This window comes from Hirundo rustica, chromosome 2 (genome assembly GCF_015227805.2).
Source record: "Hirundo rustica isolate bHirRus1 chromosome 2, bHirRus1.pri.v3, whole genome shotgun sequence".
In the NCBI taxonomy this organism is placed as follows: Eukaryota; Metazoa; Chordata; class Aves; order Passeriformes; family Hirundinidae; genus Hirundo; species Hirundo rustica.
The window spans coordinates 2,766,040-2,783,261 of record NC_053451.1 but is presented as its reverse complement, the minus strand read 5'-3'; the positions used below and the strand labels follow the sequence as shown (position 1 = coordinate 2,783,261).

Sequence of the window (17,222 nt, the reverse complement as noted above, 5' to 3'; positions counted from 1 at the left end):
CAAGGCAGATTTCTTGGTCAGCTCCGGGTGCCAAACACCTGAGCGAAATGCTCTGGTAAATAGTGAGGGAACATCTACTCTGCTCTTCTCTGAAACATCTTAACAGGGGACAGCCTCCTCCCACTGCGCTGCGCACGGCAGGAGGAGCACCAAGGGTTTCACAGGGAAGTGCCAATCTCAGCCACCCTTCAGCACTTCCCAGCCCTGGCAAAAGGCAGCGCTTGGCTGCAGCTGCTCCCCCCTGTAGACTTCCAGGCTACAGCAAAGCAGCTGGGAAAGACAGCTCCTGCTCCAAGTTCTCTCCTGCAAGCCCTGAGGGAACAATCCAGAGTCTGAGCCTCCGAGTCATGCGCCCATCAGACAATCTGCTACGGCAGAATTGCTAAAAATGACCAGCAATAATAATGTGACCATCATGGACCTGCCAGAGCTGGCACAGCCCGTGCAGCTGGAATTTCTGGTGTTCCCCTCTCCTCAGACCCTGCCAAGCGGGGCTGGGGATTCCCATTCAGCCTGAGGAAAGAAAGGAAACCTGAGTCCTCCTCTCGGCCCTCCACTAGGAGGAAGTGCAGCAGGAAACAACGGGGTTAGGTGGTGTTGTTGGTTTTTCTGGAGGGTTTTTTAAATTATTTTTTGTTTAGCTGTTATTTTTGCAGCCTTTTACGACTCAAATGCCATTCCCTCCCATGTGCTGCCCCATGAGGTACCTCGGGCAGGCTCCTGTGGCTGACAGAGGAACCTCCAGTGATTTTACTGCCTCTGTTCCCAGCCCTGAGACAAGAAGCCAGGCAGAAAAGAAAGGATGCCAATCCTGTTCTTGCCAGCAATAGTAACTAAGCAAACCACAATGAGGAAAAAACATCACGCTTCATCTGCCTAATTCACACAGAGAACTTCTGTCAAAACCTCTCATGGAAACTTGCTACCAGATATTAAACTCCAGTAGTTTTGCTTAACCAGCCTGAAGGGACACTTTTACATTTATGGGCTGTCACACAAGAGACAATAATGTATTTATGATTCTACACAGTAATATTTTTTAATAAATAGATATGCTAGTTTAATGTAATGACCAAAAAGAAAGACTCCACCACCAGTATTTTAATAAAGCAATGAATTTAATATAAGCAAGCAAGCTTGCATTAGATGTAGACATTCAGAGGGGTGAAGAAGAGAAATTGCTTCATTAATCAATGTCTCTCTCATCCCTCAGGGAAAAAACCCAGAGACCTCGTTTAAGAGAAGGTGGTGATGGTCAGAGTGAGGGGGTGAGCCAGTCAGATTCCTGCTGTCCCAATATGCCCTAGCAAGGGCATCCCAATCTCCTATCTTCCCCTCAGGCTGTCTTGCACTTTCTGTCTTTGTCTGTCAGACCAATTTAAAATTACTCACAACTGCAGCCCAAAGGGGAAAAAACAAAAGCATTTACACTTGAAACTGAAACTCAGAACTGGAGGTGCCAATGAAAAATATTGTCAATATTCTTAACTATAATTATTTCTTTCCTAATTTTTTTTTTTTTTTTTAATTCTGAGAGATATACTGAGTATATAAGAGAGAAAAGACAAAGTTTTTACTTGAAAATGCATTAATTTCTCTGTCAGACAAACTGGATTACATGTACTGAGAGAAGAAGGTTTGGCTTTTTGAGGCAAGTACTATGGCTTTGGTTTCAGTTAGATTGAGAAAAAAATCACAGGAATTAGCACAGGAAATCTTCACGGAATCTCTAATTTTAGCATGGAACCCAGCTGTGAACAGCAGTTGCTTTTTCTCAACAATTTCTTGCAAAAACTGAGAATTTTTCTTTCCCTCACAATGGGGAACAATGCAGGAGGAAGTAGATGCAATGAGCAAGGAAGAAAAAAACCTGTTAGCACACTGAAAGCAAGTAAAGGAAACTCTGGAAGTTTCTACATATGTGATATAAACTGTTCAGCAAGGCTGGGTGGTTTTGCTTTTTGAGGAAGATCTCAAGCCTCTTGGCTCTGGTGACTCCTGTGGTAACTTCCAAAGCATTTAAAAACTGTATTTGGTCTGATTTCGCTCATTTGAGTGTGATGCCTTCATCGAGTCACCTGTTGGTAAGAATTTCAGGACTCTGGCTGTCCTTGTTGCTGTATGGAAATGAACTTCCTTAAGCTCTAACTGATGAGTCTGCCTCAGAGACAGAGAGCAGGGAAAGTTAATTCAGTGAGAGGAAAACAAATGCACGTAACAGTCTGTGGTAGCTAATGATTAAAGGAATGCGATTGTCTTTTCTACACCAAAGTGAATTTTGCCTCAGCTTGACTAATCTGCCTGGGATGAAAACATGCTCCTAATTAAGGGTTAAATTATTAATTTAAATTGGAATTAATTTTAAATTAAAACATAAATCTGTTAGTAAATAGGAGCACTTTAGCATGCAGGTCCTGCAGCCCCCTGCACACAGAGCAATCCCACCAATTCCCAGCTGTAAATACCGAGGACCAAGTGGAGCCTGTGCTGGTGATATCCCAGCCCCAGCACTCCAGGCTTGACAGGGCACATCTCCTGCACAAGGTCAGAGAAACTTCATCTGCAAACTGCCCAGAATTCCCCATCCCCGCAGAAGCTCTGCTTTTTGTGCTTTTCAGGCAAGGCTGGAGCACCACAACACGCTGGAAGTGGATTACACATCCATGGCATTGGCTGACCAGCAAGCACCAAGTGATTGTTTCCTCTCTTTGTTCCTCTGCTCCTCATTAAAACAGCCCAGGGGTGAAATGGCACTGAGGCATTAAGGCACAGCATTTGCAAAGAAGAGAATCCAACCACAAACCTGTACAGCTCACAGGTAAGATGTCCTCAGAGCATGCATTAACGAGAAGAGATGCCAGCAACTCGGACAAACCTCCTGTACCCTGCAGAAAGGACAGGGAAGCATCCCCCATGGAGGCAGCTGCTGTTAGAGAGGCTTTGCAAACTATTCCCACTGCCACCTGAGCAGCAGCAGAGATCCTGAAGCTGCACCTGAGGCCACAGGATGACCTTTGGTTGGGCAGGTGTGTTGGCAAGGGAATCACAGAATCATTAGGCTGGAAAAGACCAGTCTGAGTCCATCAAGTCCAACTTATCACCTACCACCATCACGACAATGAGACCATGCTATGTCCAGTCTTTCCTTAAAATGCTGCTGACTGGCTTGTCTCAATGTCCATACACAGCCTTGCATCTTTGAACTGTTCTCCAGTTCCTTTAAAAGTGCTTATTACACTGCTTTTCCCCCCCCTTTTTTTCACTATGGCACCCCATTCACCAGCAAAATTTATAATGCAGGTTTCCTTCAAAATCCCTCAGAGCACTGGAACAACCTTCATCAGCTCTCATTGTTTATTAGTAGTTGAAAAGCCATAAACTCTACAGCATTCTATATGTCTGTATCATCCTGCCTCTCTCCTGAGCCTCTGTGTAACTCCTTGAACACCAACTCAGCCCAAAAAGGCTTCTAAATATTAGACTGCATTTTTGATTTGTATTGCCATTGAACTTCAGGCACACTTTTTTGTCATCAGACCTGAATAAAAACACCCCACTTGAGTGAGCAGCTCTCAAAACTAAAGGCTGTTGCTGCACATGCAGAGCAGGCTTTCTCTGTGATGGGCTGTGGTGCTGGGACCTGAGGGAAGAGGGAAATAAGATTAAGAAAGGCTCTAATGAGGGATAAAAGCTCTTGTTGTGATTGGACACCATTACCACTACTGTAAGAATATCCCCAGAAAGAGGTAAGGATATTGACTTTCTCTCCTTGCCCGTAGGATTCCATTCTGTCTGTTGAAGAAATAAAAACTTAAAAGTGCTCTTAGCATTTGTATTCTTACATCATCCATGAGATACGCATGGGGCAAGGATTCAGTGCAAGGTGACACTGAAGTGTCCCTAGGAAAACACTCTTCAGAATGAGAAATCTCCATTATTTACACCTGAAAGCCGCTGCTACCACAAAAAAAGAGCCAGTAATATTTAATCTTCCTCATGAGTAAACTTCTGGGTTTTTTCCTCCCCGCTTCATATTTTATAGTGATCTGTGACCTTAACATATTTTAATCAGCTGCTTCTTAAATTGGCTTTACTCCCAGGTCAAGCCATTGAGCAGAAACAATTCCTGTTCTTTGTTTAATAACTGTTACTGGCAGACACATTAATTATATGTACATAAGAGATAGCGTTGTCCTGAGGGAGCAACAGCAACACTGCACCTTTCAACCACGGTCTGTACTAGCTGCACCTTGTGCCTCGCAGAGCTTCTGTATCTCTTTTTGTGCAGTGCATTACAGCCAGGATCGCTGCCAGCAGCGTTGTTTAAAGTGCAGCTGAATTCAAAGACGTGTTAGAATTGGGAAGAGGAATTTCAAAACTGGGAGAAAGAACCAAATTTGAGGTATGAGAAAGTGAGAATTTGTGGAAAATGAATGTATAGACATGCCAGTCTCTGGCCATTAACTGAGCCATTTTATATTTTATCAGCATCTGGTCTATTCAGTGTTGTGAAATTGCCATATTTGAGCTTAGCTGATGACTAAGCCACACTCCCTCTCCCCTCATGGGGCGGGGGAAGGAATCAAAGGAGCAAAGTGAGAAAACGCGTGAGTAGAGAGAAAGACAGTTTAATAGGGAAAACAAAAGCCATGCACAAGGACAACAAAATGAGGGATTGATTTCCCACTCTCTATCAGCAGGCAGGTGTTCAGCCATGCCCAGGAAAGGTGGGATGGAATATCCCCTTGGCCAAACTGGGTCAGATGTCCCAGATGTGTCCCCTCCCAAAATGTGTGAGATATTGAGGCTCCTCTGGAGTCAGTTCAGGTGGATGGCTTGAACAGGTATTTAAATCAGGAATTTATTACCCCCATGTTTATAAGCACTAACTTTTACTTTCCCTAAACAAAGAGGTTTTCCTAACTCAAAGCCTGGACACACTGAGATATATTAAGCTATCATTTTGTCAAAAAAAGCAATTTCATGTTTTGTTCTCTTAAAAAAAATCTTGATCTGCAGACAGATGAAAAATAACTTGCTAATTCAAACAGCGTCGTAATGTCAAACCTAAATTAAAGAAATACTAGGGAAAAACCCACCAGAACCAACTCAAACAGTAAAAAAGAGAAGGTTGTACAAATACACACATGAAGAATTTTAAATGATCAGTTGGCAAGGATAAAAGGTAAAGAAATGCTTCTTCCCTGAGCTGAACTTACACTGCAAACTCCTCAAAGGCAAACCAGACACAGTATTGTGATGGCTTCAAACAGTAAATTTTAAATAAAAATTAATTTGAGCCGAGGGCTCCACAAAGGGATAGCTGTGGCAATGCTCAGGTTTAGTCTTTGCTCAGCATCCCCCCCTCTATGTCAGAACTCTAAAAAAACCAAAACAACAACCAATCCCCCCCAGAGTAAGGAAAACAGACCTGGCAGATCCTGTCCCACCAGCTTGTGATAAGGTGTTTCCCCTCCAGCCCAGCAGAAAAATCAAGATAGTGCCTGGCAATCCCTGTGGGCTAGATTAAGTTAAAGTGTAAAAAAAACAACAGTCCTAGCTTGGGGATGTTTATGTAATTTCCCTGTGCCCAAAGCAGGCCAGATGAGCGGGTTCAGAACAGGAAAGGGACTGTAAATGAAGAAGAAGAAATTAATTTCCATGCAGATCCTCACCCAGTACCCATCTCACACCTGATGGTAACATCACATAAAAGTGGAAGAGGGAATCACCATTTGCCATCCTTAATTATTTCAGCCTCACACCTACAACCCAAATAGCATTTCAAAAACCTGGAAATACAGGGTTAGAGATATCTGCTGGTTTATTTTTTTAACAAAGATAATTATGTCAATCATCACTGTACTGTCCTTCATGTAGACTATCCAATATTTGGGGGGTTTCTTTGCAAATTATCGGTCTCAATGCATCCTGCTCCAGCCTAGGAGCTTAGCTGATGTGAAGTGCAAAAATTCATCCTTCCTTCAATTTGCCTTTGAATTTGTTACCTTTTTTTCACCAAATCAATGTACCCTTGGTTTTTATTACATGACAGGAAGACCAGCTGCTCCTGATGTGTCCTCTCGAAGCCATTCCTCATCTTACAAAGATCTATCACGAGCTTATCTTCTCTGTGATGAACAAACACGAACTTTTCAATCAGCTTTTACAGGAATATCTTCTGATCCTTTGATCATACCCATCTCTGTTTCCACACTGTCATTTATCCAGTGGAAAATGTTCTTATTTTTTCCATCACATGTCTGATGAAACCAATTGATTTATATATTGGACTACAGACTATATCTCGCTCTCCAACACACTTGGGCCTTTGTTTTTTGTTTTGATCAATGCATGGAACCTCTCTCCCAGTTGTCTGTGTCAATGCACAGATCCCAAGTCAGAACAGTTAATTCAGACATATAAAAGGTATAAATTTTCTCCCAGGAACGGAGGGAAGATGATGAGGCATTTACCGAGGCTGAACATTCTTTTGCAACTTTCCACCTCTGTTAGCACATAGAAGAGTGTGGTGCTGTCCCTCTGAGAAAATTAATGCAGAATAGGCTCCAAATCCAGTGTCACCTTCTAATCAAAATGCTGCCTGGTGCCTTGTGTGATGTTTCCGAGAGCTCAGCCCAGCTCCCTGATGACACAGGTCCACTACTGCAATTTGCATGAATTAGTACTTTTGTTAGGAGTCTCAGCAGAGCTGTCAAATTAATTGGAAAAGAAATTTAACAAACGCCTTCTCCCCCAGAGATTTGCTCTCAGGTCAGGGTTGAGGCACATTGCTCGAGCAAAGTGTGGAGGAAGCTTGTGTTTCTTACACCCTTGCTGAACTTATTAATGTTGTTGGTAAAAAAGAGAGGACTTAGGTTTCTCGTGCTGTTAATTTGGTACCTGTCACAAGCAGCCCACTGACATAAAAAAAAATCTATTTCTAATGCTGCTTTTGGCTGGGGTAGGATTAATTTTCCTCATAGTAGCTGCTGTGGGGCTGTGCTTCGGATTTGTGCTGAAAGCAGTGTTGATAATTCAACAAAGTTTTTATTTTCTCCTGCTGAGGAGCAGTCACGCAATGTCAAGGTCATTTCTGAGGTGGCTGGGGGTGCACAAGGATTTGAGCGGGGACTCATCTGGGACAGCCTGGCCAAAGGGATATTCCATCCCACCTTTCCTGGGCATGGCTGAACACCTGCCTGCTGATAGAGAGTGGGGGATCAATCCCTTGTTTTGTTCTCCTTGCGCATGGCTTTTGTTTTCCCTATTAAACTCTTTCTCTCTACTCACAGGTTTCCTTACTCTGCTCTTTTGATTCCCTCCCACACCCCATGAGGGGAGAGGGAGTGTGGCTTAGTTGTCAGCTAAGCTCAAATATGGCAATTTCACAACACTGAATAGACCAGATGCTGATAAAATAAAAATAAAATGGCTCAGTTAATGGCCAGTGACTAGCATGTCTATACATTCATCTTCCACAAATTCTCACTTTCTCATACCTCAAAGTTGGTTCTTTTTCCCAACTCTAGCGTATTTTTGAATTCAGCTACTGGAGGCGAGACGTGGCCAGAGGCACACAGAGTTTAGGAAGCAAACCCTGGAGACACTTTACTGTCCTCCCTTCCAAAACACAACCAACCAACCACCCAGAAAAACCCGCAAACCAAAACCAAAGTTCACATTTTTAGGCACAGAGGAGAACAGGAGCTGAAAAGCTAAAATTGAAGCTAAAATTGTGTGCTTATGCCTTATTCAGTGCTACTTTCACTGCCAACCACTGACTTATTATTTCTTTAATTCACTGAGAGCTGGTGCTGGGAAAGGGAAGCTTTTAAGAAGAGAAATGCTGCTGCAATGGCAAGCACTTAAACCTGTAGGAAAAAAAATCCTTAAGGTTTAAGCCACTGTCATTAAATCTGGGATATAATTTAGGGTATCAAAAATTGGCTGTAATTTGCAGCACAGGAAACAGCCATTGCTTGGCTAGTGATGCTGTTAATGCCACTTAATGGCTGCATCTATATAAGTATTTTAGCCACACTTTTAAAGCAAAACCCCGTTTCTCCCCCTCTTGTCATATGATTCACAACATAAAGTGTATCCAGACCACATAAATATATGTATTTCAGGTATCCTGGGAGATGTTCTCCCTGCTACAGCAAGTCTGTAGGACCTGATAGAGATTTTCTGAAGTAAAATGCTTAAATTGTCATGGTATTGACACAGAGTCCTTAATTCCACACACCTTGCTAAGGTAGACTTAAGCCATGAGCAGCAGCCTTCGAATATCCCTGTGCTGTCAGAATTGTTAAATTTGCTGGATGCTTCCATAAGAACAAAGATAGAAAAAGACCTGGTAGCGGCAAAAGGAGGATGATTTTACCTAAAGCCATTAAACATATAAACAGATATTGTCATGTGCAGAGAGGTTTCAGTGATTGCTAAAGAAAGGCTTTAAACAGAAGACCCAAAACTTTACAGCTTCATCGTTGTCAGAACCTCCTCTTCTCTTCGTGTGCCTTTTTCACTGACTGTGTTTTCATCCAGCAGAAAGCCTGAAAATGAAACAGTTCCAGCCCCTGGGGACATCTGTGAGCTGACAATCTCCTCACACCTGAAAAGAAAGGCTTTTGCAAAACTATCTGAACACTCAAGTGCATGTCTACATTGTGTGCTTTAGCTTTTGCCTCTCCTTCCTTGGTATTTTTCCTGTTTAAAAAGAAATCTCTTAATTACCTAACAAGGATTTTGTATGCGTGTATTAGAAATGTCAGGGTTTGCAGGGTAAGCAATTATCTGCTGAACAAAAACCCAATTAAATGTAATTTTTTTAAAAAAAAATCCCACAGTTCAGCATTTTTATTCACTTACCTGTTACCTATGTGAATCCAAGGGGGGCAGAATCTCAGCTGTGTAGAAAACAAAGAATCTGATGTATTGCATTTTACAGGGTATTTGCTAGAGAATAAAATCCTTCCTTACAATCACTAACAGAAACAAGAAGTCAATATTCTCCAACAGCATTCACTTCTCAACGCAGAAAATTCATCAGAAGGGACAGGAAACTAAGTTTGCATTGTTCTGCTCTGTGCTTTCTCTAATAAATAATATTGTGTGCTGATATCCAATGCCACATGTTCAATTAACAGTTTGCAATTCCACTGGACTTTATGGGGAAAAGACTGAAAAAACAGCATTACAATGCCTTTCATGACTGCATTGTGTTATATGAAAGGTTTTACTATACAGGCATTATGCCATTTTCTGAGTGAAGGAACAACATTGCAAACACCCTGGATTTAACTACAACATTACCTTTATATTAATCTTTTCTCACTTCTTACTTTAACAGTCAAAAGCAGAACCCAAAAAGTCTGAAAGGACATCCAAAACTCTCAAAAGATGGAAGCATTTAGGGAATCCACCACGAGATTTGACGTTCTTTACCTCTCAGGACCAACCAATGCAGGATGGGGTGGGGTTTTTTCCCTACTAGGAATATTCCCACCTACTCCCACTTGGAGTTTACTACAAAGTATGAGCCAATTATTTCTGCAGTTGAGCTGAAATAACTTCCGTGCTTTATCCTAGAAATGGGGAAGTCAAATTCCATCTGGTTCCTTTGCTTAACAAAACTCCGATCACAGGTCAATTTTACTTTTTCTGAACAAAATACAATAAAAAAGGCTTTCTGCTTTGTAGGCTAAGTTTCAAGAACAAGAAAGAATCCAGAAAAAAGAATGCTGTACACATTAAACTGGTCCAAAATATCCTATAAGCCTAAACAATTTTAAGCAATCAAGTCAAGAAAAACTGTTTTTGAAAACCAAAGGTATAAGAGAAATAATTTCCTGCTTAATGATATAATTTTGACTTGGACAACTGGCTCCCAGCACACACAGCATCCAGACGATTTTTTTTTTTTTTTTTCCCCACTGAATACTACATTTTAAAAGCCAACCCAGAGAGGAGACTAGGAAAAAGGTTTGTCCTTGCCTAAGTGGTTACACATCTCACATTCACTACTAACCAGGTGCCTTTCTGAGAGCCCAGGGCTGATGGATCAATCCCTACACCCAACACAAGAACTTTGCAGATTGGCGAGATCCCATATAAGCCCTCCAGCCACAGCTGGAGCTCCCAGCCTTGTGCCTTGTGGAAATGTGTACCACAGGTGGACAAGGACAACCCTGGAGTAGAAGATAACCCTAGAAGAAGCTCCCTAAGCTGTGTCTTTGTGCAAAGCCACGATCGTGAGTCCCCATTTCCCCACCAAACCCACAGAGTAAGGGTGTGTGTCAGCTGTGAGCATCCCATGTACAGTTTTTCTTCTATAAAAGGCTCTGTCTGTGCTTCAGAGAGGCATCCAGCTAAAGTGTAATAGGAATAATGTCCATGTGAGTCACTAAAGCTTTTATACTTCTTTTTTTCCTTCCTCCTCTCCTTGCTGCCTGTCCTGCGTGTCAGATTAGAAATCTACAACAAGTCATTATGATAGGCAAGTATAACTGTATTTTGAAGGTACTGTCAAAATGCATTAGCAGAATTAGAGCCCAAGTAATCTGAAATGATCTCCCATTAACAGGAATGTCATCAGTGCTGTGCTCTGCTGCCCTGACATCATGAAGTGAGGCTGTGACAGCTTCCCACAGTCATAGACCTGGCACTGCAGACCCAGCACCACGCCACAACAGCTGATTAATCCCTCACACACATCCCCACCCGGCGCCAAGGAAATGGCACACGCAGCCCTTCGCTCCGTCTTGCTCCCTCCTTATAAATCGACTGTGCACTGAACCTCCTCTGGGCTGCCTTCAGCACTGCTAAATAAATCCTAAATACCCCTGTCTGGGCAGCGCAGGGGCAGGGGCGGGGACAGGGAGCTGCCTCCAGTACCATCACCACTTTCTGTGCTGCTCTGTGCCGCCTGGGACAGGACTCCTGAGCTGCTGTGTTCAGGTCCAGCTGTGAACTGGGACACTTATTTGCACTTTCTAACTCTTCCCTAACAAGAAAAGCTTCCCTTCTGCATTAGTATTCCCCCTTAAAGAACATTTTGCTCTTTTTCCACTTCTCTTGGCTGCAGTGAAGACTGGGTTAAACGTGCACAGCAAGCATTTGAAAGAGGCAAGCAGCGAGCAGGCTTGTTATTCTTGATGAATAATGTAACTTAAGAGCTGCAATGCTTACAATTGATTTAACAGCTGCCAACAGCCCCAGTTTAGAAAAGAGAGAGGCAATGCTTGTAAATGTGGCTTGGATCAGATCATTCCTCCCTGTTACCCTGCAAGCGGGAGGTGTTACTGCCCTGCCTGCTTGGTGGCACCCTCCTTGTGCTTCATCTGCGGCAATGGGAGCTCCCTCAGAAGTTATTCAAAAAGTGGTGCAACTGTGTTGGATTCAGTGAGAGACTCACACCCAGCTTCACAGGTGTCCACTTCCAAAGTGCAGAACTCAGGGGATGATTATGGGCACGAGGGAAGAGTAATTCCCAGAGGTACAGAGGGACACCTGCAGCATTTCCTGTGCAGCCTACAATTCTCTCACTCTGAATCTGCAGGGGGCAAATAATTATATAAATTCACCTTTCACATTAAGCTTCTTAGCAGCCAGGGGCAGAAATTCCAGACTTGTGGCTTTTAGGATGGTTTATATCTACCAGCCTTTGTGTACCTGCAGTACTGCCAGCTCTGAAAAGAAAGTTGGTTTTACAGACATGACTTCTTAAAGAACTGAAACTGCTGTCAGCACTTCCTTCCACCCTCTTGGAAACTTCAGGTTTTTATATCACATTAAAAAATCCTAGATTGGCATTTAATACTGCAAATCTCTTCCTGCCCCCTGCGCCATGCACTCTCCAAGGTCTCCTGAAAGATATAGGCATTTTTACCTCATTCTTACTACAGTAATTTCTGCATCTTTTACATCTGTGTCACAACAAAATCAGAACAGGAGTTAGACCTCATCAAGTAATAAAGGGAAGTGTTCTATTAAAAAAACCTTCTTTCTATTTAAAAAACCTCCTTTCTTTTAAAACTCCTGGTTTACAAAGGGATCACCTCACAAGGTTAAGGCAACACGATCCCAAGCTCCTGCAACTGCATCCCAAAACCTCCAAAGTAGCAGAGGAAGGAAAACAAATCTCAGAAGTTAGGAATGCTTATCAATGGTGGATTCCTTGTGTATAGCTAATATTCAACCATTTTAAGGAAGTTGTAATGGCAGCAATCACCAAATAAACCAAACCCATTTTCCCCTTGCATCTGAAACACGTGGGAAACGATACAGCTCTCCCCTTTTTTTTTTTCCCTACCTTTTGATTTCTTCAGTTTTTTACAAAGAACTTTCTCTGAAGAAATGTCTAAATAAGAAACCCATGGCCCTTTCAAGGGCTACTTTTGATTAGGTAATTTCTGCCCCAGAAAAGCTTTGTACTACCAAAACAATTTGAAAATTAAGCCTGTAAACAAATACCAAGATGTACTAACTACAGAACCATCAACAGAGGGAAGGAAATATTTAAGGATATAAAGAAAAGAGTAGAAATAATCATGAAACAACAACAACAGGAGGAGAGTCTAAAAATTTTTAGTTAGCATTCTGTCATCTAATTTATTTTATTTTCAAATAAGTCTACTACCTCAACATTCATTTGCACTAAGATACCGCTGTCCAAGTAAAAAGTAGAAACTGTGTGCAATACCTAAGTAATGTCCCTCTCAATATAGAGGAAAAAATTACTGTGTTATTTTCACAGCCAAATATTCCGTGAGCTCCAGCTCACTAAAATAACTCAGTTTCATAAGTGCTCCTGAAACAGTTCCAACTTAGGCAGGAGAAGAGCTGGCCTGCATGAGCAGCTCAGAATCCATGTGATTGTTCAGCCTTCATTTTCGCTAAATTTAGCATTGGCTCTTTGGGGATGGAGTCCCAGAGGTGAGGCAGAAAAGGGCCACTTGAACCCTGCCAAGTTCAGTGGGGAAAAACTTGGAGTGACAGCCTGGTTATCTAATTGTTACCAGCAGGCAGCAGCAGTTTTAAGTAGCAAATTAATATGTTTGGGGGTTATGCAAAACAAGAATAATTTGCAACGAATTGGTATCAGGAGCAGTTTTAAGCAGCCGCGATCTGAAAATCCTGGATTCCTGTTAAAATAAATTGGAATTGCATTTGCTTCTACGCAGCCTGCTTTTGGCTGCAGGAATTTTGAGCAGTGAGAAGAGATTAGCAGGGGCTTGGCTTTATCTGTAGTCTTTATCTCCCTAACTATATATTTGAGACTGGTAACATGAGTATACAGAATAATGGAAAAAGTTATTAAAAAGTTGCTGTATGGGCCATTTTTGTTGCCCACATATGGGAAACAGGATTCAACTCTGACTCCAAGAGATCCTCAGCTACTGAAGCAGTGCCTAAGTTCAGGGGTAAAGAGAATAGAAAATATAAAAGAAGAAGTGGGGGGAAATAAAAACTATCTCCTCTGGGCTGGTTCCAGGGGTGACACCAGCGAAAGGGAGCATGATCAGATTATAAATGATGAGAAAAAATAACCAGGCAGCATGAGAAAAGTGGTTTCTCTGTCAGAAAGAAAACAAAGGACCAGAAAACCACTTGGCCCCATCCTACCCCCAGTAGGATCCCCCATCTGTAGGAGTCCCTACATTCCACAGAATTACACCAATACTACTAGGTGAGGTCTATTTTTATCTTTCAGCAAAACATCTCCTGTGTATTGATATTTTTTCTTACCTGTACCTTCCCAATTTAATCTGAACCTCTGTATTTTTATAGTTGTCAACAAGATAAAATCACAGCAGCTCAAAAGATTACTTCTAATGCACACATAATAAGAAAAATTTTGAGCCTTTTCTTTGTTTCTTGGAGGTTTTATTTGGGGGGGTTGCACATCTTTAGCTTAGCAGTCATTTCTATCAGCTTATGTTAAACAGCTGCTTCATCAATTTCAGTTAAAACCAAATTAGCCTGAAATTAAGCCAGGATCTATACAAGAGTAGCAGTAACTTAAATAAATCAATATCAAACAACAACCTCATCTGAAGCTAGACGGCTTGCTGATGTGCTAAACAAGAATATAAGCACTGAATCCAAACAAGAGTTTCTTAAATCAGAATAATGTCCCCCTGTGTGCTTGCAATTATCTAATAAAGCTGTCCTCACTAACAGGGACATCAGCATGTCCAAGAGAAAAATTGACATGAGCCAACACGATTTCCTGAGAATCACAGATAAAAACCTGTGCTGAAACATACATAGCAAAATGACTGATTCTGGCATTTCTAACGTTTCTGGGGGGCAAATCCCAACACACCCTGGGAAGAGGGCATAACCACACAAATTCCACAGAAGTAGTTTGATCATTTGGTTTCTAAATTTTAGGACAGCACCATTGAGTCCCATATTATCCTCTTTTTCCATTCTCTTTGTTTTTCCACAGTAGAGTCCCAGGACTTCTTTATCTTTTCACTCTGGTTTCTTAGCTGAGCACTGAGTGCTCTTCTCCTGTTACAGCTTTCCCACATTTGGTCTCCCCTAGCTGGGCACCTTGGAGTGCAGAATAAACCACACCAAAAAATCACATCTGTGTTCTCATCATGCTCCTCTTTTCACTTTACCTGTGCAATTATACTTCCAGAACAACTTTCTGTGATTTCTTAAAGACTTATTAACTAGAGAGAGAGAGAGAGAGAGAGAGAGAGAAATGTATAAAAATGAGTAAATTAATGCACTAACATTAGTTGTGGGAATTTATTAGGGGGAAAAACGAATGCACATATTCCATTATTTACTGTTTTATAATCCTAAACATTAACTGTGAGAAAGTTAACACAATTTTTTTCAGCATTAGTCTGTTGATTTCCTTTAGCTATCTGCTGTTTAATTAAGCTAAAGAAGCAATGAAATCTCTCCATTATCTTCACTACTAATTTTCTGCCTCCAATATTAAAAATCCAGCCCAAAAGAAAGACAGTAACAACATTCTCGGGTTTATTTTGCTGTTGAACTTTGGGATTCACAATGGATGAGAATATTAAATAAATAAATAAATAAATAAATAGAGAGAGAACAAGAGAGAGAAAGATGATCAGTTATAATAAAATTTCAAGTTCCTTCAAACAGCCAGAACATCTTACATTCCTTTCCAAATTAAAAAAAAAAAAAAAAAAAAAAAAAACCAAAAAACCAAAAAAAAAACCACCAAAACATTGTCTTAGGGATAGGATGGTGACATTTCTGGTTTTGAGTATTGTTGTCAGACATGTCCAATCTGCAGTGGGAGAATTTGGTCCACCTGATGGTGAAGTGCATATGCACAGACAGAGAAAATGCCACCAACTCTGTCGAGAACAGCCTCCAGAAAGTGTCACTAACCAAAATGCTGTATCCATGTAGAAAGTCTCCGTTTTTAAAAGTGGTCTCAACAGCTGCTCAGAGGAAAAACACCGCTGAAATTTTGTGTTCATAAAAAAAGTGAGGCAAGTGCAAGGGAAAAGTGCCCGTAAGTCAAGAAATTAAAGCTAACATCTTAAAAGATGAAAAGGAGACTACTAAAAACAAATAGTGTAATGATTTGGCAAAGGAGATTCTGAGATCATTTCAAGCAGAGGGCTCAGGGTTGGATGTGACAAAGAACCACTGTGGCAAACCAGCAGTACTATCACACCGTAACACAAACCTAAGTGCAAAATGACTCCAGAAGCTCTTTTTAAGCCTTTAATGTCCCTGAATCTTACTTTCAACCCTTGCCACGACACGAATTTATTACAAACAAAGAAGCAGAAGGACTTTGCTCCCTGTCAGCCATGGGTGTGAGCACGGAGCACTGAGCCATGGTGAGGAGCCACATCTTGAGCACACGTGTCCTGGGACCTGGGGGGCTCCCCTGGCAAAGTGGGATTTAAGTGGCTCCAGCAGCCTTGTTCTTACCAGCTAAAACTCGAGTGTCTTGGCAGAGTGGCTGAGAAACGCTGCTGCAGTACTTCCCTGCTCTAATCCTGGCAAGAGATGCTGTTGTTGTTAATCTCTTGCTTTCCTAAGGACTAAATTCATTATTATTTTAAATAGACGTGGCAGATGCTGAACTGCTGCTATTCATGCATCCACACAGAGATAAGGGACCCTCCTTTTGCCCAGTGATGCAACTCCACTGACAGTTAATATCCTTTAATTATGTCCTTTAATCCTAATATTGTCATAAATAAGATACTTTGGATCCTTGTTAAAAAAAAAAAAAAAATTAAACAGTCCACTATTCTCATTTTCAGAGAGGACTGCGAGATGCTTCAGTCTTAACTGCCAATATTAAATTAGAGAAAAACATGAGAGAAAAAAAAAAAAAGTAACAAGAACAAAACTAATAAATGCTGTGATAGAGTCAGGTGAATTATAGCTGAAATATTTTATCTGCCTGTGGACAGCTAGGAGAAATTCTCTCCCTTCCTCTGATTATTTATTTTGTGTGTGCTTGGTTATCCTAAAGAAAGCTGTCAAGGTAGCAGCACAGGCAACCTCAAACCCTTTATTTAGAGCTATATCACAAACAATCCAATCTTTACCAATTAAATACCTTCCTTTTAATTTACCACTCTCAGTAAAGACAGAGAAAATTAATTTCACTTTTAATGCAGTGATTCCTTATTACATTGCCACTGTACTTTAGAAAGAGGCTGCTATGATGACACTACTAAATTAGGTTTACTTTTGAATTATTAATGTATAAGAACATTGTGTCTAATTCTCATAAACAGGAGAAGAAACAGTGTCAAAGAAAAAAAAAAGAAAAAAACAAAAAAACAAAAAAACCCAAAAACAAACAAACAAACAAACAAACAAACAAACAAAAAAACCACCACACAAAAGAAGATAAAACCTTAACCATTCCCAAAGGAGAGAAGGAACTCTCAGTATAATCTTCAATCTCTTACAACCTTCAGTAATTAAATAAAAAACAATTATTAGAAAGCAGAAGACGCAATTCCCATTTTAAAAATAAAGCATTAAAAAACCTTTTTTCCTATAAAATTATGCATTGGTTTGGTGGTTTTTTGTGGCACTAAAAAATGAATGAATGTTCCATAAATTGGAGGCATTTTACTTTTTAGGCATGGGAAAAGGAACATCTTACTGTACTCACACCATGGTTATACTAAACCTTTACAAACAGGGAGTTTGGAAGCTGTAGTTTCTGCCTCTATAAAGGG

General features: G+C 41.1%; 1 protein-coding gene across 4 annotated transcripts in view; it reads right to left on the bottom strand.

Annotated features, from left to right (window-relative positions):
• EPHA3 (EPH receptor A3) overlaps positions 1 to 17,222 on the bottom strand; it is a 177,079-nt gene that overhangs the window by 62,649 nt on the left and 97,208 nt on the right. The window contains exon 1 of one of the 4 annotated variants that reach the window (XM_040054901.1): positions 2,804 to 2,952. The exons of the other annotated variants lie outside the window; for them this stretch is intronic. Within the exon in view, the coding sequence (XP_039910835.1) occupies positions 2,804 to 2,915 (112 nt within the window). The 5' untranslated portion in view covers positions 2,916 to 2,952. Of the gene's footprint in view, positions 1 to 2,803; positions 2,953 to 17,222 lie in introns of those variants that run through there. 4 annotated transcript variants of the gene reach the window in all.